General features: G+C 42.3%; 1 protein-coding gene across 3 annotated transcripts in view; it reads right to left on the reverse strand.

Annotated features, from left to right (window-relative positions):
- SBF2 (SET binding factor 2) overlaps positions 1-9444 on the reverse strand; it is a 474987-nt gene extending 465543 nt beyond the window's left edge. For all 3 annotated transcript variants that reach the window (XM_042906593.1, XM_042906592.1, XM_042906591.1), the window contains exon 1: positions 9197-9444. In XM_042906593.1, the coding sequence (XP_042762527.1) occupies positions 9197-9251 (55 nt within the window). In that variant the 5' untranslated portion in view covers positions 9252-9444. The remainder of the gene's footprint in view (positions 1-9196) is intronic.
- Positions 9445-18433: the final 8989 nt, after the last annotated feature.

Consider the following 18433-nt stretch of genomic DNA (forward strand, 5'->3'; position numbering starts at 1 on the left):
TCAGTATTTCTTTCCTGCATCCAAATTTATTTCTTCTCCTGAATTCCCTATTTGCATTCATAGCATCATTACCTGCCCAATTAACTAGCTAGAGACTTTGTTACCATCAACTACTCTTTCTCCTTTACCCCTCACATCCATTTCACTACTAAATTTCGCTAATTTGAGCTTTCAAATTTCTCTGGACTCCATACCTTCCTTTTCGTTCCCTGTAAAAGTTCCTGAGTTTTCTCACACTGGTCTTTCTTCCTCTAGTCCATTGCCATTTGAGTCATATTTCTATGTTGTTTCTTGTTTTTCAAGACCCCCATTTTCAACAGACCCCACTGTCTACAGAGTCAAGGCTAAATTCCATAGCCTATACAGAACTTTTCATAATTTTATCTGAACCCACTCCAGCAAAGCTCACGTCAATTCCCATCTACACTATACTTTTCTCCACTCCTGGAACAAGACAGTCACATATTTACATTTTTTTCTCCCTGGCTATAATCTCCTTTACCCTCTTATCCCCATGGCAATGCTTATTCATCTTACATAACTTGTCTCTTGATTTTGGCTCAGGTCATGATCCCAGGGTCGTGGGATCAGGCCCTGCACTGAGCATGGAATTCTCTCTTTCCCCTCTCCCCAGCTTGTGAAAGAAAAGAAAGAAAGGATGAAAGAAAGAATGGGGAATGGGGGAAGGAACCCAGGCTGACTATGAATTACAATGGTTCCATAATAACCAATAATCAGTTTTTAAAGTGTCTCAACCTATATGGACAGGTATTGTGCATAAGTTTACCTCTTAGCTTATCTCACTTATACTGCCTAAATAAAACTGATGAAACACCTAAGAAGTATTTCAAATCTTTTGCTAATATACTTAGGTGAGTTGATATGAAAGAATACAAGAACCTCAAATAATTATGATACTTGACTCCAGGTTAAATATATCTAGATAAATCGGTTAAATTCTAAATGTATTAATGGACAGCAAAAGCAAACAAAAAGAGGAGTGCCCAGCTGGTTCAGTCAGTATAGCAAGCAACTCTTAATCTCAGGGTCATGAGTTCAAGTTCCATGTTGGGTATGAAGCCTACTTAAAAAAAAAAAAAAAAATTAACTTAAAAAGAAAAGTAAACAACAAAAAAAGTCATTAAGGGATTTAACCCATGTGGTCATTATCAATTTTTCTTGGACAAATTTCAGTAAAGTAGAAGAAACAATAAGAAAAATAAACAGTCTTGGTTAAATAAGCTCACCTATTAGAAACATGGTATTTCCTAATTTCCTAAATATTGTGCCAGAGTCATATGCAAAGTCAGGAAAATAAAGTCTTAATTTCAAATTATCAAAATCAATCTGTCATAAAAATCAGTGGTTTTCAAGTTATATTCTCCTTAGCGTGACAGTATATTATAAGAGCACAAAACTGGAAACATATTAAATATCCAATAATAAAGTGAAATGATGAAGTCAAATTGATATACCCATAAGATATAATAACAACATCTACTGAAGATGTTTTCCTGGAATTTTATAGAATAATCTTTCCTTATGTCATCAACATTAAGGAAAAAGTAAGAATACTATGAGTATATTTGTATCTACTTTATTTTATAACTTTATTTTATTAAATAAAATAGCTTTATTTTATAACTTTTTTGAATTATTTTTTTTTTAATTTTGAGATAGTTGTAATAATAAATAACACAGAAACCCCATTTCTCCTTACCCAGTTTCTCCCAATGGTAACACCCTATAAAATCATAGAACAATATCAACACCAGCAAACTGACACTAATACAATCCAATTTCTTATTCAGAGTCCCCAGTTTTACTATATTTATTCACATTGGTGTGTGTGTGTGTTTCACTTCCATATGATTTATCATATATGTAGGTTCATGTATCCACCACCTAGTCAAGATACAAAATAGTTCTATTGCATGGACAATAGCCAAACTATGGAGAGAGCCCAAATGTCCATCAATTGATGAATGGATAAAGATGTGATGTATATGTACATATATATACATATACATATATATAATGGAACATTACTCAGCAACCAAGAAGAATGAAATCTTGCCACTTACAATGACGTGGATGGAGCTAGAATGTATTATGTTAAGTGATATAAGTCATTCAGAGAAAGAAATATACTGTATGACTTCACTCATATATGGAATATAAGAAACAAAACAGATGAACATATGGGGTAGGGAAAAGAAAGGGAAACAAACCATAAGAGACTCTCAATGATAGAGAACAAACCATAGGTTGACAGAGGGAGGTGGGTAGGAGATGGGCTAGATGAATGATGGGTACTAAGGAGGGCACTTGTGATGAGCATTGGGTACTATATATAAGTGATAAAAACCATGGAATTCTACTCCTAAAACTAATATTGCACTGTATGCTAACTATAATTTAAATTTAAAAAAAAAAAAAAGGAAAGAAAAAAACCCCAAGAAACAAAATAGTTCTACCAACATAAAAATTCCTCTTGTTACCCTTTTAAAAATTCATTTATTTTTTATTATTTTGAGAGAGAGCATGTGGGTGGGGAGAGAGAGGGGCAGGGGGGCAGAGAGATAGAATCTTAAGCAGACTCCATGCTCAACTCGGAACCTGATGCAGGCCTGGAATGTCACAACTGTGAGATCATGCCCTGAGCCAAAGTCAAGAATCAGATACTTACCCAACTGCGCCACCCAAGCACTCCCTTCCTGTTACTCTTTTATAACCACACTCTTTCTTTATAGCTTTTTGTATTTTCCATATTTTCAGCAATTGTGTGTTCATTCAGTACATCATTACCAAACATCTACTATGTGTCTGCTACCATTGTTTTGGATACAATTCAAATTGCATTAATTATTTTTAACAGTTTGTAAAAGCAATTTTTCAAAAGACAAGGTTGTCTTCCAACCCAATTTTAATGCAGATATATGAAAAAATTTAACTAAGAAGTATTACTAAAAAAAAAGTGTTACTAAATGAAAAGTAACTTTAGGAACATATATAGAGGGCACGGATTAAATGCAGGAAAACTGTGGTATTAAGTATACAATATTTCAGTATCATATTATCATAATTTGATTAGCTTTTAGAGACAGGTAATAAAATCATAGTAATTCCCAAAGAAAACTTCATAATAAAGATTTACAGAATGAACTAGGTTTGTTTTTCACTTACAATTCAAACAAGTACACAGATTTAGTGGATTTTCTTCCAATAAGTTTCAACAGAGGGCTTCACATAAAAAGGACTATTCAAAGGATACCACTCAAGACATAAGAGTGTTCAAATGTCTTCAAAGTGATCCCAAACTAAAACATCTGCTCTTCAAAAGACACTGTAAAAAAATGAAAAGGCAAACCACAGATTGAAAGAAACTATTTACAAAACACCTGATAAGGACTTGTATTGGAAAGTGAAAAACAAACAGACAAAAAACCTTTAAAATAAGCCAAACAATTCAATAGAAAAGAACAAAAATTTGATCTGAAACTTTACAAAAAAATATTCAAATACAGTAAGCACATGAAAAGGTGATTAACATCATTAGTCACCAGGAAAATGCAAATTGAAACCACAATGAAATATGATTACATATCCACTAGAATCGCTAAAAAAAGTTTCAATTTTAGAAAGTAAAAATAAATAAAAGATCAGCTGGAACTTCTATACATTTCTGGAAAGAATGCAAAATGGCACAGCCAATTTGGAAAATAGTTTGGCAGTTTCACACAAAGTTAAACAGACACTTACTATATGACCCAGCAATTCTTCTCCCATGTATTTATCCAAAAGAAATGAAACCATATGAACACTCAAAGATCTGTATGCAAACATTCAGAATAACTTTGTTCATAATAGCCAAAAACTGGAAACTCAAATGTCCGCCAAATGGTGAATGAATAAATTCTATCATATTCAGCAATAAAAAGGAGCAACTGACAATACATACAAAATGGATAAATCTCAAACTTGTTTTTTTTAAGTGAAAAAAAGTCAGACATTAAAAACACTATATAATTCCAGGGGCTCCTGGGTGGCTCAGTAAGTTAAACACCCAACTTCGGCTCAGGTCATGATCTCAGGGTTCAACAAGTTCAAGTCCCACAATGGGCTCAGAGCCTGGAGCCTGCTTCAGATTCTGTGTCTCCCTCTCTCTCTGCCCCTTCCCCACTCATGATAGCGCTCTCTCTCTCTCTCAAAAATAAACCTTAAAAAAAATTTTTTTTAAACACTATATAATTCCATTTAGATGTTATTCTAAGAAAAGACAAAAAAGGACAGAAAACAAACCCAATGATTGCCAGAGGCTAGGGAGGGAACTGACAGCACAGGGGCAGAGAGAATTTTCTGTAGGGACAGAAATGTTCGATATCTGTACCGTGATTGTGGTAGTGGCTACATTTATGTATACACCTGTCAAAACTCTTTAAACTGTTCAGTTAAAAAAGTGATTTTATTATATGTAAATTACACTTTGATAAACATGACTAAAGAAAAATTATCCCAAGTAAAGAAATTATAATAAAGTCATACATTTTACTATCCAAATTCTATAGTTTATAAAAGCTTCTGGATTCTGTTAATTAAAAAAATAATCTTCCCTAGGGTGCCTGGCTGGTTCAGCCTATAAAGCATGAGACTCTTGACCTCGAGGTTGTGAGTTCCAGCCCCACATGTGGCGGAGAGTTTACTTAAAAAAAAAACAAAAAATAAAAAATAATCTTCCTTCTCTCTGCTGTGGGATGGTGAGTAGTCATGACAGCCCTGGGTGGGGTGCGGGTTGTCAGAGCCCAAGTGAACCAAGGAAGGAGTCCATGTGGGAAGGGTCGTTCAAAAATGTTCTCAGCTCAAGTATTGGAAGAAGGGTGTCAATGCAGAAGGGCAACCTGGCATGGGGCACTAGGGTGTACAGAGTGAAGAGGATGTATTCACATGAAAGTAGCCCAGTGTGGGGTATCAGAGCCTAAGTGGAGTGAGAAATCTATCCACAAACAATGGGGAAGCTGATATGGGGAGTCAGAGTAGGTTGAGGAAAGTGTCCCTTTATCAGAATATCCTGGTATAGGCTGTTAGATCCTGAGAAGGGTAGTGGAGTGGGAGGGATAGAAGGAAGGATCAGCAGAGAAAGAAAGGCATCCAGGAGAGGAGGAGGAGGTAGCAAATATGAAAGATTGGTCAAATACAGGAGGATTGAATAAATATATTAAGGATAATGGAAACCAGATTTCTCACTATCAAAGAAGAGTATTACAAATATGAAAAAGAAAAAAAAAAAAACAAAACAAAACTAGAATGGACCCTGGAGTGTCATACTGAAATTGGAGGGATTAGTGTAAACTCATCATTTTCACTATATACAGATAAATAAAAATATATGTAAATGTGTTTGCGTACATACATCTATGTATTCCCCAACTTCATCCATTAAGAGGGTCTGAGAGCACTAACAACCGAACAGCAATAAAAATACTAGCACTGAGATCTTAGCTTCAAAATGTCATTCTCAGGGGCCCCTGGGTGGCTCAGTCAGTTAAGCATCCAACTTCAGCTCAGGTCATGATCTCACAGTTTGTGAGTTCAAGCCCCACGTCAGGCTCTGCACTGACAGCTCAGAGCCTGGAGCCTGGAGCCTGCTTCAGATTCTGTGTCTCCCTCTCTCTCTGACCCTTCCCAACTCATGCTTTGTCTGTCTGTCTGTTTCTTTCTCTCTCTCTCTCTCTCTCTCAAAAATAAATAAACATTGAAAACAATTCAAAACATCATTCTTAGGGCTCCTGGGTTGCTCAGTCGGTTGAGTGTCTGACTCTTAGGCTCAGGTCATGGTCGCATAGTCATAAGATCGAGCCTGGCATCCAGCTCTGCACTGACAGTGTGGAGCTTGCTTGGGATTCTTTCTTTTCCTCTCTCTCTCTCTGCCCCTCCCCCACTCTCTCTCTCCCTCAAAAATAAACAAACTTAAAAAAAAAAATCATTCTCCACTAAAAGGATTCAGGGACCCTAGAGAAATGGCCAATTGCAGGACTAAGGCAGATATAGTATAGGATAAACTTTCTCATGCCAAAAAGTAAAGACATGCTCAAAGAATGAGGGGGATATGTCATAAAGACACAGAAGCCAGATTGAATGGGCTCTCATTGGCCAAATAAGAAACAATCTAAACATCAAAATAAATAGTAACAGAATATAATCCACTAAAAAAAAAAAAAAAAAAAAAAAATCATACAGGGGTTCCTGGGTGGCTCAGTCAGTTTAAGAGTCTGACATCTGACTTCAGCTCAGGTCATGATCTTGCAGTTTAAGCCCCATGTGGGGCTCTGTGCTAACAGCTCAGAGCCTGCAGCCTGCTTTGGATTCTGTATCTCCCCCTCTCTCTGCCCCTCCCCAGCTCTCTCTCTCTGTCTCTCAAAAATAAATAAACATTTAAAAAGAAAAGCTTGGGGCGCCTGGGTGGCGCAGTCGGTTAAGCGTCCGACTTCAGCCAGGTCACGATCTCGCGGTCCGTGAGTTCGAGCCCCGCGTCAGGCTCTGGGCTGATGGCTCTGAGCCTGGAGCCTGTTTCCGATTCTGTGTATCCCTCTCTCTCTGCCCCTCCCCCGTTCATGCTCTGTCTCTCTCTGTCCCAAGAATAAAATAAAAAACGTTGAAAAAAAAAAATTAAAAAAAAATAAAAAGAAAAGCTTGATGAGGAACAAGATATTTACAGAGCTTCAAAGTACTCCTCACAAAATGATTTATTAACAATTACATATTAACTTTATATCGAAGAAGCCTGGCAGGGATTGCTTATATCAAGTAATCAAAGTGAAAATCATCAATAATGGGATAAACTGAAATTGTGTACCACCTGATAGGCTGCAATGAGCATCATTTTTTGTGATATTTCTACACAAAGTACATAATCTGTATGTATCTAATCACTGGAGAACAGATAACCCCAAACTGAGGGGCATTCTACAAAATAACTGCCCTGTAATCTTCCTAAGTGTCAAGGTTATGAAAAGCAAGAGAAGATGAAGGAATTGTTCCAGACTGAAGAATAAAGAGACATGACTAATAAAAGCAACAAATAATTCTGAATGGGATCCTTTTGCCAGTAGAAAGATTAATAGCACTATCAACAACGCTTAAAACTAGATGGAGTACTATATCAACATAAATTTCCTGATTTTGATAATTGTATTGTGATTAAAGGAGAATATCCTTTTTTGTAAAAACATGCACACTAAAGCATTCTGGAATGACAGGGCATCAGGTCAGCAGCTTCCTCTCAAATGGTTCAGGGAAAAAAGTTCTTCCTACCTTATTTGCAAGTTTCTGCAAGTTTGTGATTGTTTCAATTTTCTTAAGTGAGAAAAAACAATGTTGCTAAAAATGAAATAATGTTAAAAATAAACTGATTTTGGGGCACCTGGGTGGCTCAGCCGAGAAGCCACCCACTTTGGCTCAGGTCATGATCTCAGGGTTTGTAACTTTGAGTCCCACATCGGACTCTCTACTGTTAGTGTGGAGCTTGCTTCGGATCCTCTGTCCCCCTCTCTTTGTCCCTACCGACTTGCGTGCTCTCTCTCAAAAATAAATATTAAAAAAAATAAACTGTGATTCTCCATATTGTTGGTAAGAGACTGCAGAATGCAAAATTACTAGGAAATAAGAAAATGTTGGAGCCAGAAGATACTTTAAATACAGCCCAACCCCTTCTCTTAACAATTGAACTCCATTAGGTCATGAGTAGTGACAGATTAAAAAATGTAAGTTTCCCACTAGGGCACCTGGGTGGCTCAGTCGGTTAAGCGACAACTTCTGCTCAGGTCATGCTCTTGAGGCTTGTGAGTTTGAACCCTGCATTGGGGTCTGTGTTGAAAGCTCAGAGCCTGGAGCCTGCTTTGGATTCTGTGTCTCCCTCTCTCTCTGCCCCGCCCCTGCTCACGCTCTTTCTCTCTCTCAAATACGAGTAAACATTAAAAAAAAAAAAATGTTTTTAAATAAAAATTTCCCACTGAAGGAAATTAGAAGAGTAATAGTGAAAGGAGGAGTTGACAGAGAATGGGTAGCACAATGACATTCTGACGCTACAGATGACTGTAACCATCAGCAAAACACAATCTCAGCATCTCCTCTGAAAGATGTAGGGACTACCAGCTGCTGTATAAAATTCCTTGCAAATGTGCAAGTGGAATTAACCTGAAATACATGAACTAGAAAGCTCTAGTTCAATTTATTACATTATGCTTAGCTACAGAATACAAAGAAATGCAAATACAAAAATAAATGTGCATGAACCCTGAATTTTCTTAAGTTGCAGAAGTCCAATGATGAAATTAAAATACAATGCATTTGCCAAACTGTTCCTTATGAAGAAAATTTTGCGATGAATTAGAAGATTAGAACATGCATTAAACACTGTGTGTCAATTATACTCAAAAAAACTTTTTTAATCCAAAAAAAGGTTTTTTAGTCACACATTAACATTAAGACCTTCAGCGGTTGGATGACTGTCCTTACTTAAAAGATAGTGCTCAGACACTCTGAAATGACTACCATATCTTGTCCTGAAAGAACAGGGAGCATTTCCTAGAAACGTTTAAAACTGCAAGGACCCCCTTCCCCAGTACCATGGGTTCACTGGGGCGGTGACTAGACAGGCCTCCGACAAGGAAGGGGTGAGGTAGCACTGGACTCTCTCAGCATTTCCTTTTGGAGAGGACAGCCCCCTGCGTCACTCGTTACTCACTCAGGATGCAGGGCAGAAGTTTATCCCCGAGGAACTTAACACAGTTGGCTCCTGCCCTCCTAGCCCTAAGATCCTGGCCCAATCCGGCGGGCACCAGGGCGCTGCCCCTGGTACCCGGCCTCCTCCGGAGCGAGGGTCGCAACACCCGGACTCGCCCCCAGCTGGCCCAGCTGGGCCTCCCTGGGCCCCCGCGGACGCGGCCTCTTCCCCTTCTTCTCCCCTCCCCCTCCCCTCGTGCCGGTCCCTCACGCCCACCGTGAGGCTCAGCCCAGCCACGAAGGCCGGACACCGACCTCCCGCTCCGCCGCGGCCGGCCCGGCCCTCCCCGCCTCCCTGCTGCGACGCCCAGCCCCGCAGAGCCCACTGGACAGCAGCCGGGGAGTGGGGGCGGGGGGGGGGGGGGGGGGACGGGGGCGGGGAGGCCCGGGGGCGGCGCCCGCCCCACACCCTTACCTGGCTTCTCGTGGTCGTAGCCTACTACGATGAAGTAGTCGGCCAGCCGGGCCATGGCCGCCGCCGCAGCGCCCGGGAAGCAGGTGCCCGTCGCCGCCCTTGCCGCCGCCGCCCACCGGGCCCGGGAGGGCTCAGCATTTTCCCTGCAGCAGCAGTAGCGGCAGCGGCGGCACTTCAGCCATGTTTGACAACCAAGGCGCGCTGTGCGCCTGCGCTAAGGCGAGCGCCTGCTCCTCCCCCGCCCCCACCCGCGCAGACTCCAGGACCCGTGGCCAAGGGTGAGCCCACCCCGCAGCTCCCCGGGTCGCTCGGACTGCTGGCTTAGTAGAGTGGGCTGCTGGACGTATTCCCGCCACCGCAGCCGCTCCTGGTGGTTCACTTGGAAGCCTGGTTGCCCTTTCGTGGCCCACCACCCCCCGCCCCCTCCCCTTTTTTTCCTAAGCGGGGAGGCCTTTCCTTCCGCCTTCTCTATTCTTTCTTTCTGGATCTGGGAAGAAGAGACAAGGATCGTTGAGGGGTCTCCTGAAAAGTTTGGCTCTTCCCCTCCCCCCACTACTCCCCTACCAAAGACGAGATTCTCCCGCCCTCGACTGCAGCACGGAATTTGCACTGCCAGGGCTTTTGCTGCACGTTTCCTGTTTATGTTGTGCAGATGGGAATTTTAGGAACATGCCACCGAGCAGGCGGGGGAGGGAGAGGCTTTTGCGCAATCTTGAGGCGCCTCGTGCTTCAGTGCTGGGTGGGCTGGGGGCGGTTGGCCTGGGCTTCCCCCGGAGTGCCCGGTGGGGGTGGCTGGATTCCACCAAAGAACGCGGCATCCCCGGGATCCTCCTGAACTGGCCGGGTCCAATAGAGTGTGAGGGAGGAGGCTTTGTCTCTCCCAAGGGAGCCCCTCCCGCCTAGGTTTTCTGCCCTTGCCGCGGTCCCAGGGCTCTTGTAGCAGGAGCAGGTGGTGGCTTCCAACATAACCCACTCAAGCACGCAATACAAAGAATTAGTGGGTCTCACTAGAGATTCTCTAGGTCGCTTTCTTTTTGGCTGCTAGTATTGATCATTTCAAATTTGGCTGGTGAAACACCCAGATGAGTTTGTGTTGTCATTTGTTAGTATCTGAGGAAGTTTTAGTAGTCGGATAAGTTACAGGGGGTAGGCTGAAGTTTTGGGAATCTCCATGGTTTGCAAATGTGATCATCTTCGTGGTTGCTTATCGCTACTCTTTACTAATTGAGGACTTGACCCATACCATTTACATCTGTCTGGTATACAGTTGGTGCTTAACAAATATATTTAAAGAGTGAATGTACAATTTCCCCTCAACTACCAACAGGAAGTTGCTATAGCTTGAACTCTGAACTCAGAGTCCAGAGAGTTGGAGTTTCAATTTCTGAAAGTATAATTGATCATTTCCTCTTTCTGTGCCATACTTTCTTCATCCAAAAATTGAGAGGGTTGGGTGACACTAAAACTAAAATTCCCAGGAAGGAATACCTTAACTCTAGGAATTTGTATGCAAATTGCTTGTGGTCAAACTTAATCGGTCTAGTTACAGGGGTGGAAAGAAGATAACAGATTGAACTTGAAAATAATTAAACCAAAAAAGCCTCAGTCACACCTCATGTAAGAATCCTCTCTATAACTTCCCTGAAGAGCTCATCATCCAACTTGATCACTTTCAGTAAGAAGTAACCTTACTTCCTTGGGAGGCCGCGCATTCCACTGTTTAAAAGCCCTATTAGAAAGGTCTTACTCATTATGTTACAGTTGTTCTGTAACTTCCCCTATTCTCTCTGGAACTACCCAGAAATAAAAATCTATCTTTTAGTTAGACTTTCAGATTTTTAAGGCAACTGTCACGTTCCTTCCCCATTTTATGTGTCTTTAAATTAAGGCAAAGGGGTGCCTGGCTGGCTCAGAAAAGCATACAACTCTTGATCTTACAGTGTTGAGTTCCAGCCCCATGTTGGGTATAAAGATTACTTAAATAAAACTTTAAATAATAATGTGAAATTCATATAACATAAAATTAACCCTTTCAAAGTACAATTCAGTGGTATTCAGTAGATTCACAATGTTGTATAACTACCACTTCTATCTAGTTCCAAAATAATTTCTATCATACTCAGTAAGCAGCCACTCCCATTTCTCCTCCCCCAGCCCCTGGTAACCACCATTTGCTTGCTCTCTATGGATTTACCTATTATGGATATTTGATGTAAATGGAATCATACAATATGTGATCTTTTGTGGGTTCTTTCATTTAGTATAATGTTTTCAAGCTTCATCCATTCCATAGCATGTATCAGTACTTCATTTCGTTATGGCTGAATAGTATTCCATTGTATGTATATACTATATAAAATATAATGTATCTATTTTTTCTTTTGTTTTCTGGGCTTTTGGTGTCATATCTAAAAATCCATTGCCAAATCCAAGGTCATAAAAATTTGCTCCTGTTTTCTTCTAAGAGTTTCATAGTTTTAGCTCTTGTATTTAGGCCATTTTGTATTAATTTTTGTATATAGCATGACATAGGAGTCCCATTTTACTTTTTAAATATGTTGAGCTTTATTTTATTAACAAGTGTGGGTTTAAATTATTTTAACTTTTTAGGGGCTCCTGGGTGATTCAGTTGGTTAAGTGGCTGACTTTGGCTCAGATCATGATCTCACAGTTTGGGAGTTCAAGCCTCACGTAGGGCTCTTTGCTGCCAGCTCAGAGCCTGGAGCCTGCTTCAGATTCTGTCTCCCTCTCTCTCTCTCTCTCTGCCCCTCCCCTGCTCACACTCTGTCTCTCTCAAAAATAAATAAACATTAAAAAATTTGTTTAAATAAATGAATAATTTTAACTTACTTTTTTTTTTTTTTTTAATTGAAGCTTAGTTGTTTTCACAGCCTAGAATTAAACATTGTGTGCTGTTAGGCATATTCCATCTGCTGAGTCATAGGGGGGCTGCCATTCCATTTGCAAATGGGTGTTTTGTAGCATAGGGATTTTGACATATCCCAGGTATATGTATAAAGGCACCATGTGTTTATATACACATGTGAACATATTTAGCATACACTGGAGCTGTGCTTTGCTTCTCAGCCAACAACTGCCAATCTGCTGAAACTGATAAGCCCTAACAAGGCACCTGATTACTGAGGTTGGCTGAAGGCCAGACCATCCCCTTGAGATAACCACCATCACCTTTCACCAAAGAGTGAGGGAGTAAAACCCAGATTTGTTTTACTGAAGGCAGGCAGGAGCAGGAGGGGAAGAAGAATATGCAACATAGCATATGCCTTTCATCTATGTTTTAGAAGACAAAAATGCAGCCAGTTACTAGTGAGCAAGAATTATCAGCCCTCTGCTCCTACAGTTGGCTGTTGCGGAGTGAGTGGTTGATCTGTACAGTCATTTCAAGTGCTTCCTGTGGTTAGCCGCTACAGTTCAGAGAGGCAATATGAGAGTTAGACTTAACCAAATGTCCACAAGCAGGGCTGGGACTTCTTAAAATGGTCTTTACAGTAGCAAAGGACACGATTTAGAAAATTGCCTGATCCATTGCCATATCTCCATCCTTTCAGATGCCTAGGTAAAAATCTTAATGATTGTTACCTTCGACACATGCCCCTCTCTCAGCATTCATCACTCAGTCCTATTGATCCCACTTCCCAAATATGTATACTCCTCCTGACCCCCATTGTCACCCCACTATCTGAGCCACTACCACCTTCCACCTTAACTATTGCTATGACTTCCTAACTGATGTCCCTGCTTCATTGGTGGTTCTAGATCTTCCACGTAGATAAAAAAAACTTAAGGACGGTAAGCAGGCAATGAACCTTATCTTCAAATTAAATTGTATAGCAAACACACTGTTTCTGCCTTGGGTGTATGTTTGGGGTACAGGAAGGAGGCTTCACTGATGGCTGATGGAAATTGTCCAGTAGTTGCTTTCACACATGTTGATTATATGAATAGTTGAATCCTGACACATATTAAGTACCCCTGACATTAGCAGCTATAGTGTAAGTAGGTGCTGTGAGAGTTTGCAAGCTGCTTTTACTTAGCTTGCATGTTTTTTTGATGAGTAGGACTGGCTACATCATTTGTAGAGCCCAATATAAAATGAAAACGTAGGATCCTCTGTTAAAAAATTATTAAGAATCTCAAAACAGTGACAGAGCATTAAACCAACTGTGGGACCCTGTGTGACAGAACATGGTGCATGTCCACAAAGCCAGCCCTATTCGTGAAGCTTAGAGTGGAATGTGTGCATGTGTGTGTATGTCTGTGTAGGGGTAAATTAATAGAGATTATGGGTGGACTACGCCCTCACCAGTCTCTCCAGAGTACCATCACTGCCACTGTTTCCCTTCTTGCTCTTCCTTCATCCAGGCCACATTAAATAGCCAAAATGATCTTTTAAATAAATGTATATCAGATCATGTCTCTCTCAACTTTACACCTGTCGATAGATTCCCACATCATCATGAATAAAGTACAAAATCTTCATCATGTCCCAAAGGGTCCTACTTACTCTAATCCTGATGACCTCTTTGATCTTATTTCATGCCACTCTTCTTCCTCACTCAACATGTTTCAACCATACCAGCCTCTCTCTAATATACCAAGTGGTTTCTCACCTCTAAGGCTTTGTATATGCTGTTTCCTCCATTTGGAACGTTATCCCCCTAGTTTTGCATTTCCTTCAGAACACTTACCATAGTTTATAATCATGTATTTATTCTTTTGAAGATGTATTTACATCTGGCTACCCACCATCCTGTAAACTCATTGAGGACAAGATGTTTGCATTAATCATTACTGTATGCCCAACATTCAGCACAGAGCTATGCATGTAATATGTGTTCAGTAAATAGTTGTTAAAGGAATAAATGCACTTTCAAATCACATAGCCCCATGCATAAGAATTGCTTCATTAAAGTGGTTCTAATCTGATAGCATAGGATCCCCACCTGGAGGCAGGCAGCATAATGGTTGCTCCTGTTAACACTTTTGGCTACAGATGACACCCAAATGGTCTAATCATCTCTTTTATAATCCATTTATTAATACCAATCATTGGGTCATCAGTAATAAATTTCTCTTGAAGTCATTTCATCTTATTCTGTTATAGCTGTTAGTATAACAAGCTTCTATATGTTTACCATCTTTTCTGTATTCTCTTTCATCTGTCTATAGCAACTTATATTCTTTAAGCTTCAAGGAGGCTTGTCACATAAAGGACTGATTTTTTACTATATTTTTAAAGTTTGTTTATTTATTTTGAGAGAGAGAGAAAACACCCACATGAGCAAGGGAGAGGGGCAGAGAGAGGGGGAAAAACAGAATCTCAAGGAGGCTCCTCACTGCCAGCACAGAGCCCAACGCAGGGCTCAGTCTAACAATGGGACCATGACCTGAGCTGAAACCAAGAGTTGGACATCTAACCGGCTAAGCCACCCAGGTGCCCCAAGGACTGATTTATATATATACAATTGGTTTAGTAAACTCTACAACCCAATATGGGGCTCAAACTCCCCACTCTGAGATCAAGAGTTGTATGCTCTACCAACTAAGCCAACCAGGTGCCCCAGGACTGATTGTTTCTGCACAAAAATGAGGCAGCAAATTGTATGCCTATTTTATACTTAAATTGGTTTATTTACATGTGCATTTTTCTGGAAAGGATCTATATTTTATTAGCTCCTCGGACAGGTCAGAGATTCCAAAGAAGTGCCAAGTTTTGAATCCTGCTTTACTTTTCCCTGTGAGTGATCAAATCTGTAAAACTGATTGTGTCCTTTCTCTAAACCACTTTGTGTTTAGAAACTTCCAGGAAGTTTCTTAAACCTTGTTTTCAAGTGGGCTTTGTAAACAAGCCCTTAGCTTAGCAGCATGGTGTTGAAACATGAATAATACATGCATTATGAACTTTCCTGTTTGAAAAAAAGAGGCATCTGAGATAATTATGCAATGCACTGAGCTCCTCAGTTTTATTCTTCTTACTATCATTAATATAATATATTGCTTCTCATTGTTTTTCTGCATGAGCTGAGTGTGGTCAAACTGGCTTTAGGGAATGTGTCCATATATTAGCTGAGAAACCACCACAGTTTTTTTAAACTCCAAACATCACTAACAATAAGGCTTGGATTGAGGGCCTAAAAATAATTCAGTTGGAATGTAAAGAAGACACCAATTGAGACACCAGTATAACAAATATTCAGCATATTTGTGTGTCTTTACGTATGATTTCAGGATGCATACATTAATTACCCTGCTTTGGGGTTTATTTACAATCTGACCCTTTAAGAATTCTTGGGCACAAAAAAAGTGGGCCATCATTTACTAGAATTTCTTTCTTTTTTTGTCTTTCTCTTTTCTTGACAGTGAGATTTTAAAGATGTTTCTTCCTTCCCTTCCTTCCTTCTACTCAATATGAATCCAATCACTGCAGCTTGTTTGAAACTTCACGTTAACAAATTACCAGAAGCAGAACTCCTGTGAGGTTTTCTTCTGGATCCCACCGTGTAACTGAAAACACATTCGTGTGTGCGTGTGTGTGTATGTGTGTTTCTTCAGAGATGATTAACTAAGCGAACCAAAGTAGCATGGGAGAAAAAGATGCCAACATTTGGCAAATTTTGTATAATTTTATATATTTTTACAACGTATACCCTATCACCCCCCAACGGAACGCTCGGGCTCTTGTCGCTCGCTTACGCAAACGCGCGCGCGCGCGCAGACACGCACACACTTTCGAAGATACGGTGTTCTAGCAAGATCCCGAGCTGCCAATTCAGTACTTAAAAAATTGGGGGGTGGGGAAATGATTGGCGGGGGTTTTCAAGCGTCAGATCTCTAAGCGCTAGAGCGCCAAGGGTCACCTGGGCTGATAAGAATTGTGCCAAGGCTCTCTCAGGTGGGAATTCCTGGTATCGCTGCTAAGTCGCTGGTGTAGCCACTGGAGCCAGGCGGAGCGGAGCCCAGTCTCCCCTCCAGGGTTTGCTTTGCTTGTTGAAGCAGCCCGTAGCTCAAAGCGAAGTTTGCATCTAGAGCACGCTTCGCGATCCTGCAGAGGAACTAAAGCCAATTCCCACCCCCCGCCCCCCCACTCTCCACCCACTCCCACGGAATCATAGGCTCTCCAAAAAGACACAGAGAGGAGGCAACGAGGGACAGCACAGAGTCCTCTGCAGACCGACCGCCCAGGGCTGGTGGGAACTGGAAGGAACGAGTCCAGACCACGGGACCTACCCTGGCTGTGGGCCGGCGCCCAGCTGTCCTTGACCTTTACAGAAGTCGAGACTCGCGCGCCAGGGAAATGAAAGTAAAACCTGTATTGGCGCGGACCCAACTGGAAGCTGGCTACAAGTAACTCGCATCCTCAGACAAAACTGACAGCCAGCCTGTCTTGGACAAGGTTGGTGCGGAGAGCCTGAGGAAGAGATGGGAAGTGGGAGAGAAGCAGAATAGTTTGGCTGGGGGAGGCTCCTGGAAACAGCAGGCGCGCAGTAATATCCACTGTCTGAGGTACCAACGGAAGAGCCGCCTGCTGCAGTGACAGCCCTGCAGCCCTCCAGGCGGCTGGAACCCAGCCATTATGCTGCGCTGCACCCCTCTGACCCCAGCCCTTGCGAGAGTCAGTGCCACAGCCAGAGTCAGGAATCTGCCCCCCAACCCTCAGCTAGAACTCAGGTCCATTCAGGTGATTCCCTTGGGGGAAGAGTCCTCAGAATAAATAACATCGGCGACAGCCATTCCTTCCCGGGGTAAAATGTCCATGGTTCAGTCCTGAGAATGAAAAGGCCGCTGAACCAGCAGTATGTGGTCCAGACCAGGCCATTCTCTGCCACCTAGCACCCAGTCTTCTTTGCATTGGGTCTCAGGACCAATTTGGCAGAGCAGGTAGGAAGCGAAGAAATCTGCAGAAGACATGTCATAGATGGAGAAACTTAATTTGCCCACGTTTACACAGCCACGGGGTGGGGACTGGAAGCTGGTCGGCAGAGTCCCAATGGTCCCGGGATCACAGCCTCTTGGTCTAGGCACCCGGCTTCAGGACTTGCGAGTGGGGCAGTGGGTGGTGATAGGATACCAGAAGCCGGAATCCAAGAACTAGGGAGCCCCACGGGGCTGAGTTCCCTTCCAGTTTGGCCCTCAGAAAAGAAGAAAATGAAGTCAAGAAGAGGTGAGGGAAGAACACAAACGGGTGACAAACGTGCTTGGGGGTGACTCATCATGAACAGGCATAAATCCTTGGGCGGGGGCTAGGATTCTTCTCTCCCCCCTGACGGCATGATGACCCCAGCCTAGAAATATCCATGCCGCGCCCCAGTCTGCGGTGTTTGCTTCCCTGGCCGAGTTAGGACTTTATTGCTCCCTACCTTTGGTGTGACTTTGGTCAAATACCTCCTCTCTCTGAACTTCAATTTTCTCCTTGGGAAATGAGAACAGTAATGTTAACTTAACTCGCTTAACTCAAGGGTGGGTGTCTGGATCAAAGATCAGGATGTGACTGTTTTGTAAACTCTAAAGCGATTAACATAGGTGAAGCATTAGTGTGCTTCCAGGCTGTAAATCCACACGTTTACAATGGGTGAATGAAGTCTCCGAAGGTAGCCAGACAAACTCTCAGGTTGTACCCTTGTAAGGAATAATTGGATTACAAGGGGAAGGAAACGAAACGGTGTCGTCCGTCCTAATTTTAGTTATTCCCATATTTCCAAATAGGCAACTAAATTCTGAAGCTTCAGATAATTCCCCTCCTCCAAATCCCAATTCTCAAATCAGCCTTCCCGAGCCTTGCCCTTATTGCGAAATCTTTCTAGCCCATTCCAGAACCTTGGAGTCTCATCCTCTCGGGGGGTGCTGGCGAGCCCCACTCCTCCAGTCTCTGCTCTGTGTCCTGCCCCTGCGGCTCTGCAGGAGTCTGGGGTCGCGGTCAGGTCAGGCGCCGAGCCGGCAGGGGGCGCGGTCCACTCGAGGCCACCGCTCCCGAGGTCCGGGGTTCGGGCCATACGCGTGGTACCTCCCGCTGACTGCTGCAGTTCCGTGCCAGTAGGCCTCACAGTCTGGGTTGCATAGGTCCTGAGTAAGGACCCCAAGAGGTTGTACCGGCCCTACTTCTCCCTGGTTTATGTTCTGAAGATTTAGGCTTGTGGTAGTTCCTGAACCAATCTCTGGAGCTCATCTCTGAGCCCTCTGGGCATGAGGGACCCTCACCGCAATCCCACATCCTCGGGC

Source organism: Panthera leo, chromosome D1 (assembly GCF_018350215.1).
Source record: "Panthera leo isolate Ple1 chromosome D1, P.leo_Ple1_pat1.1, whole genome shotgun sequence".
In the NCBI taxonomy this organism is placed as follows: domain Eukaryota; kingdom Metazoa; phylum Chordata; class Mammalia; order Carnivora; family Felidae; genus Panthera; species Panthera leo.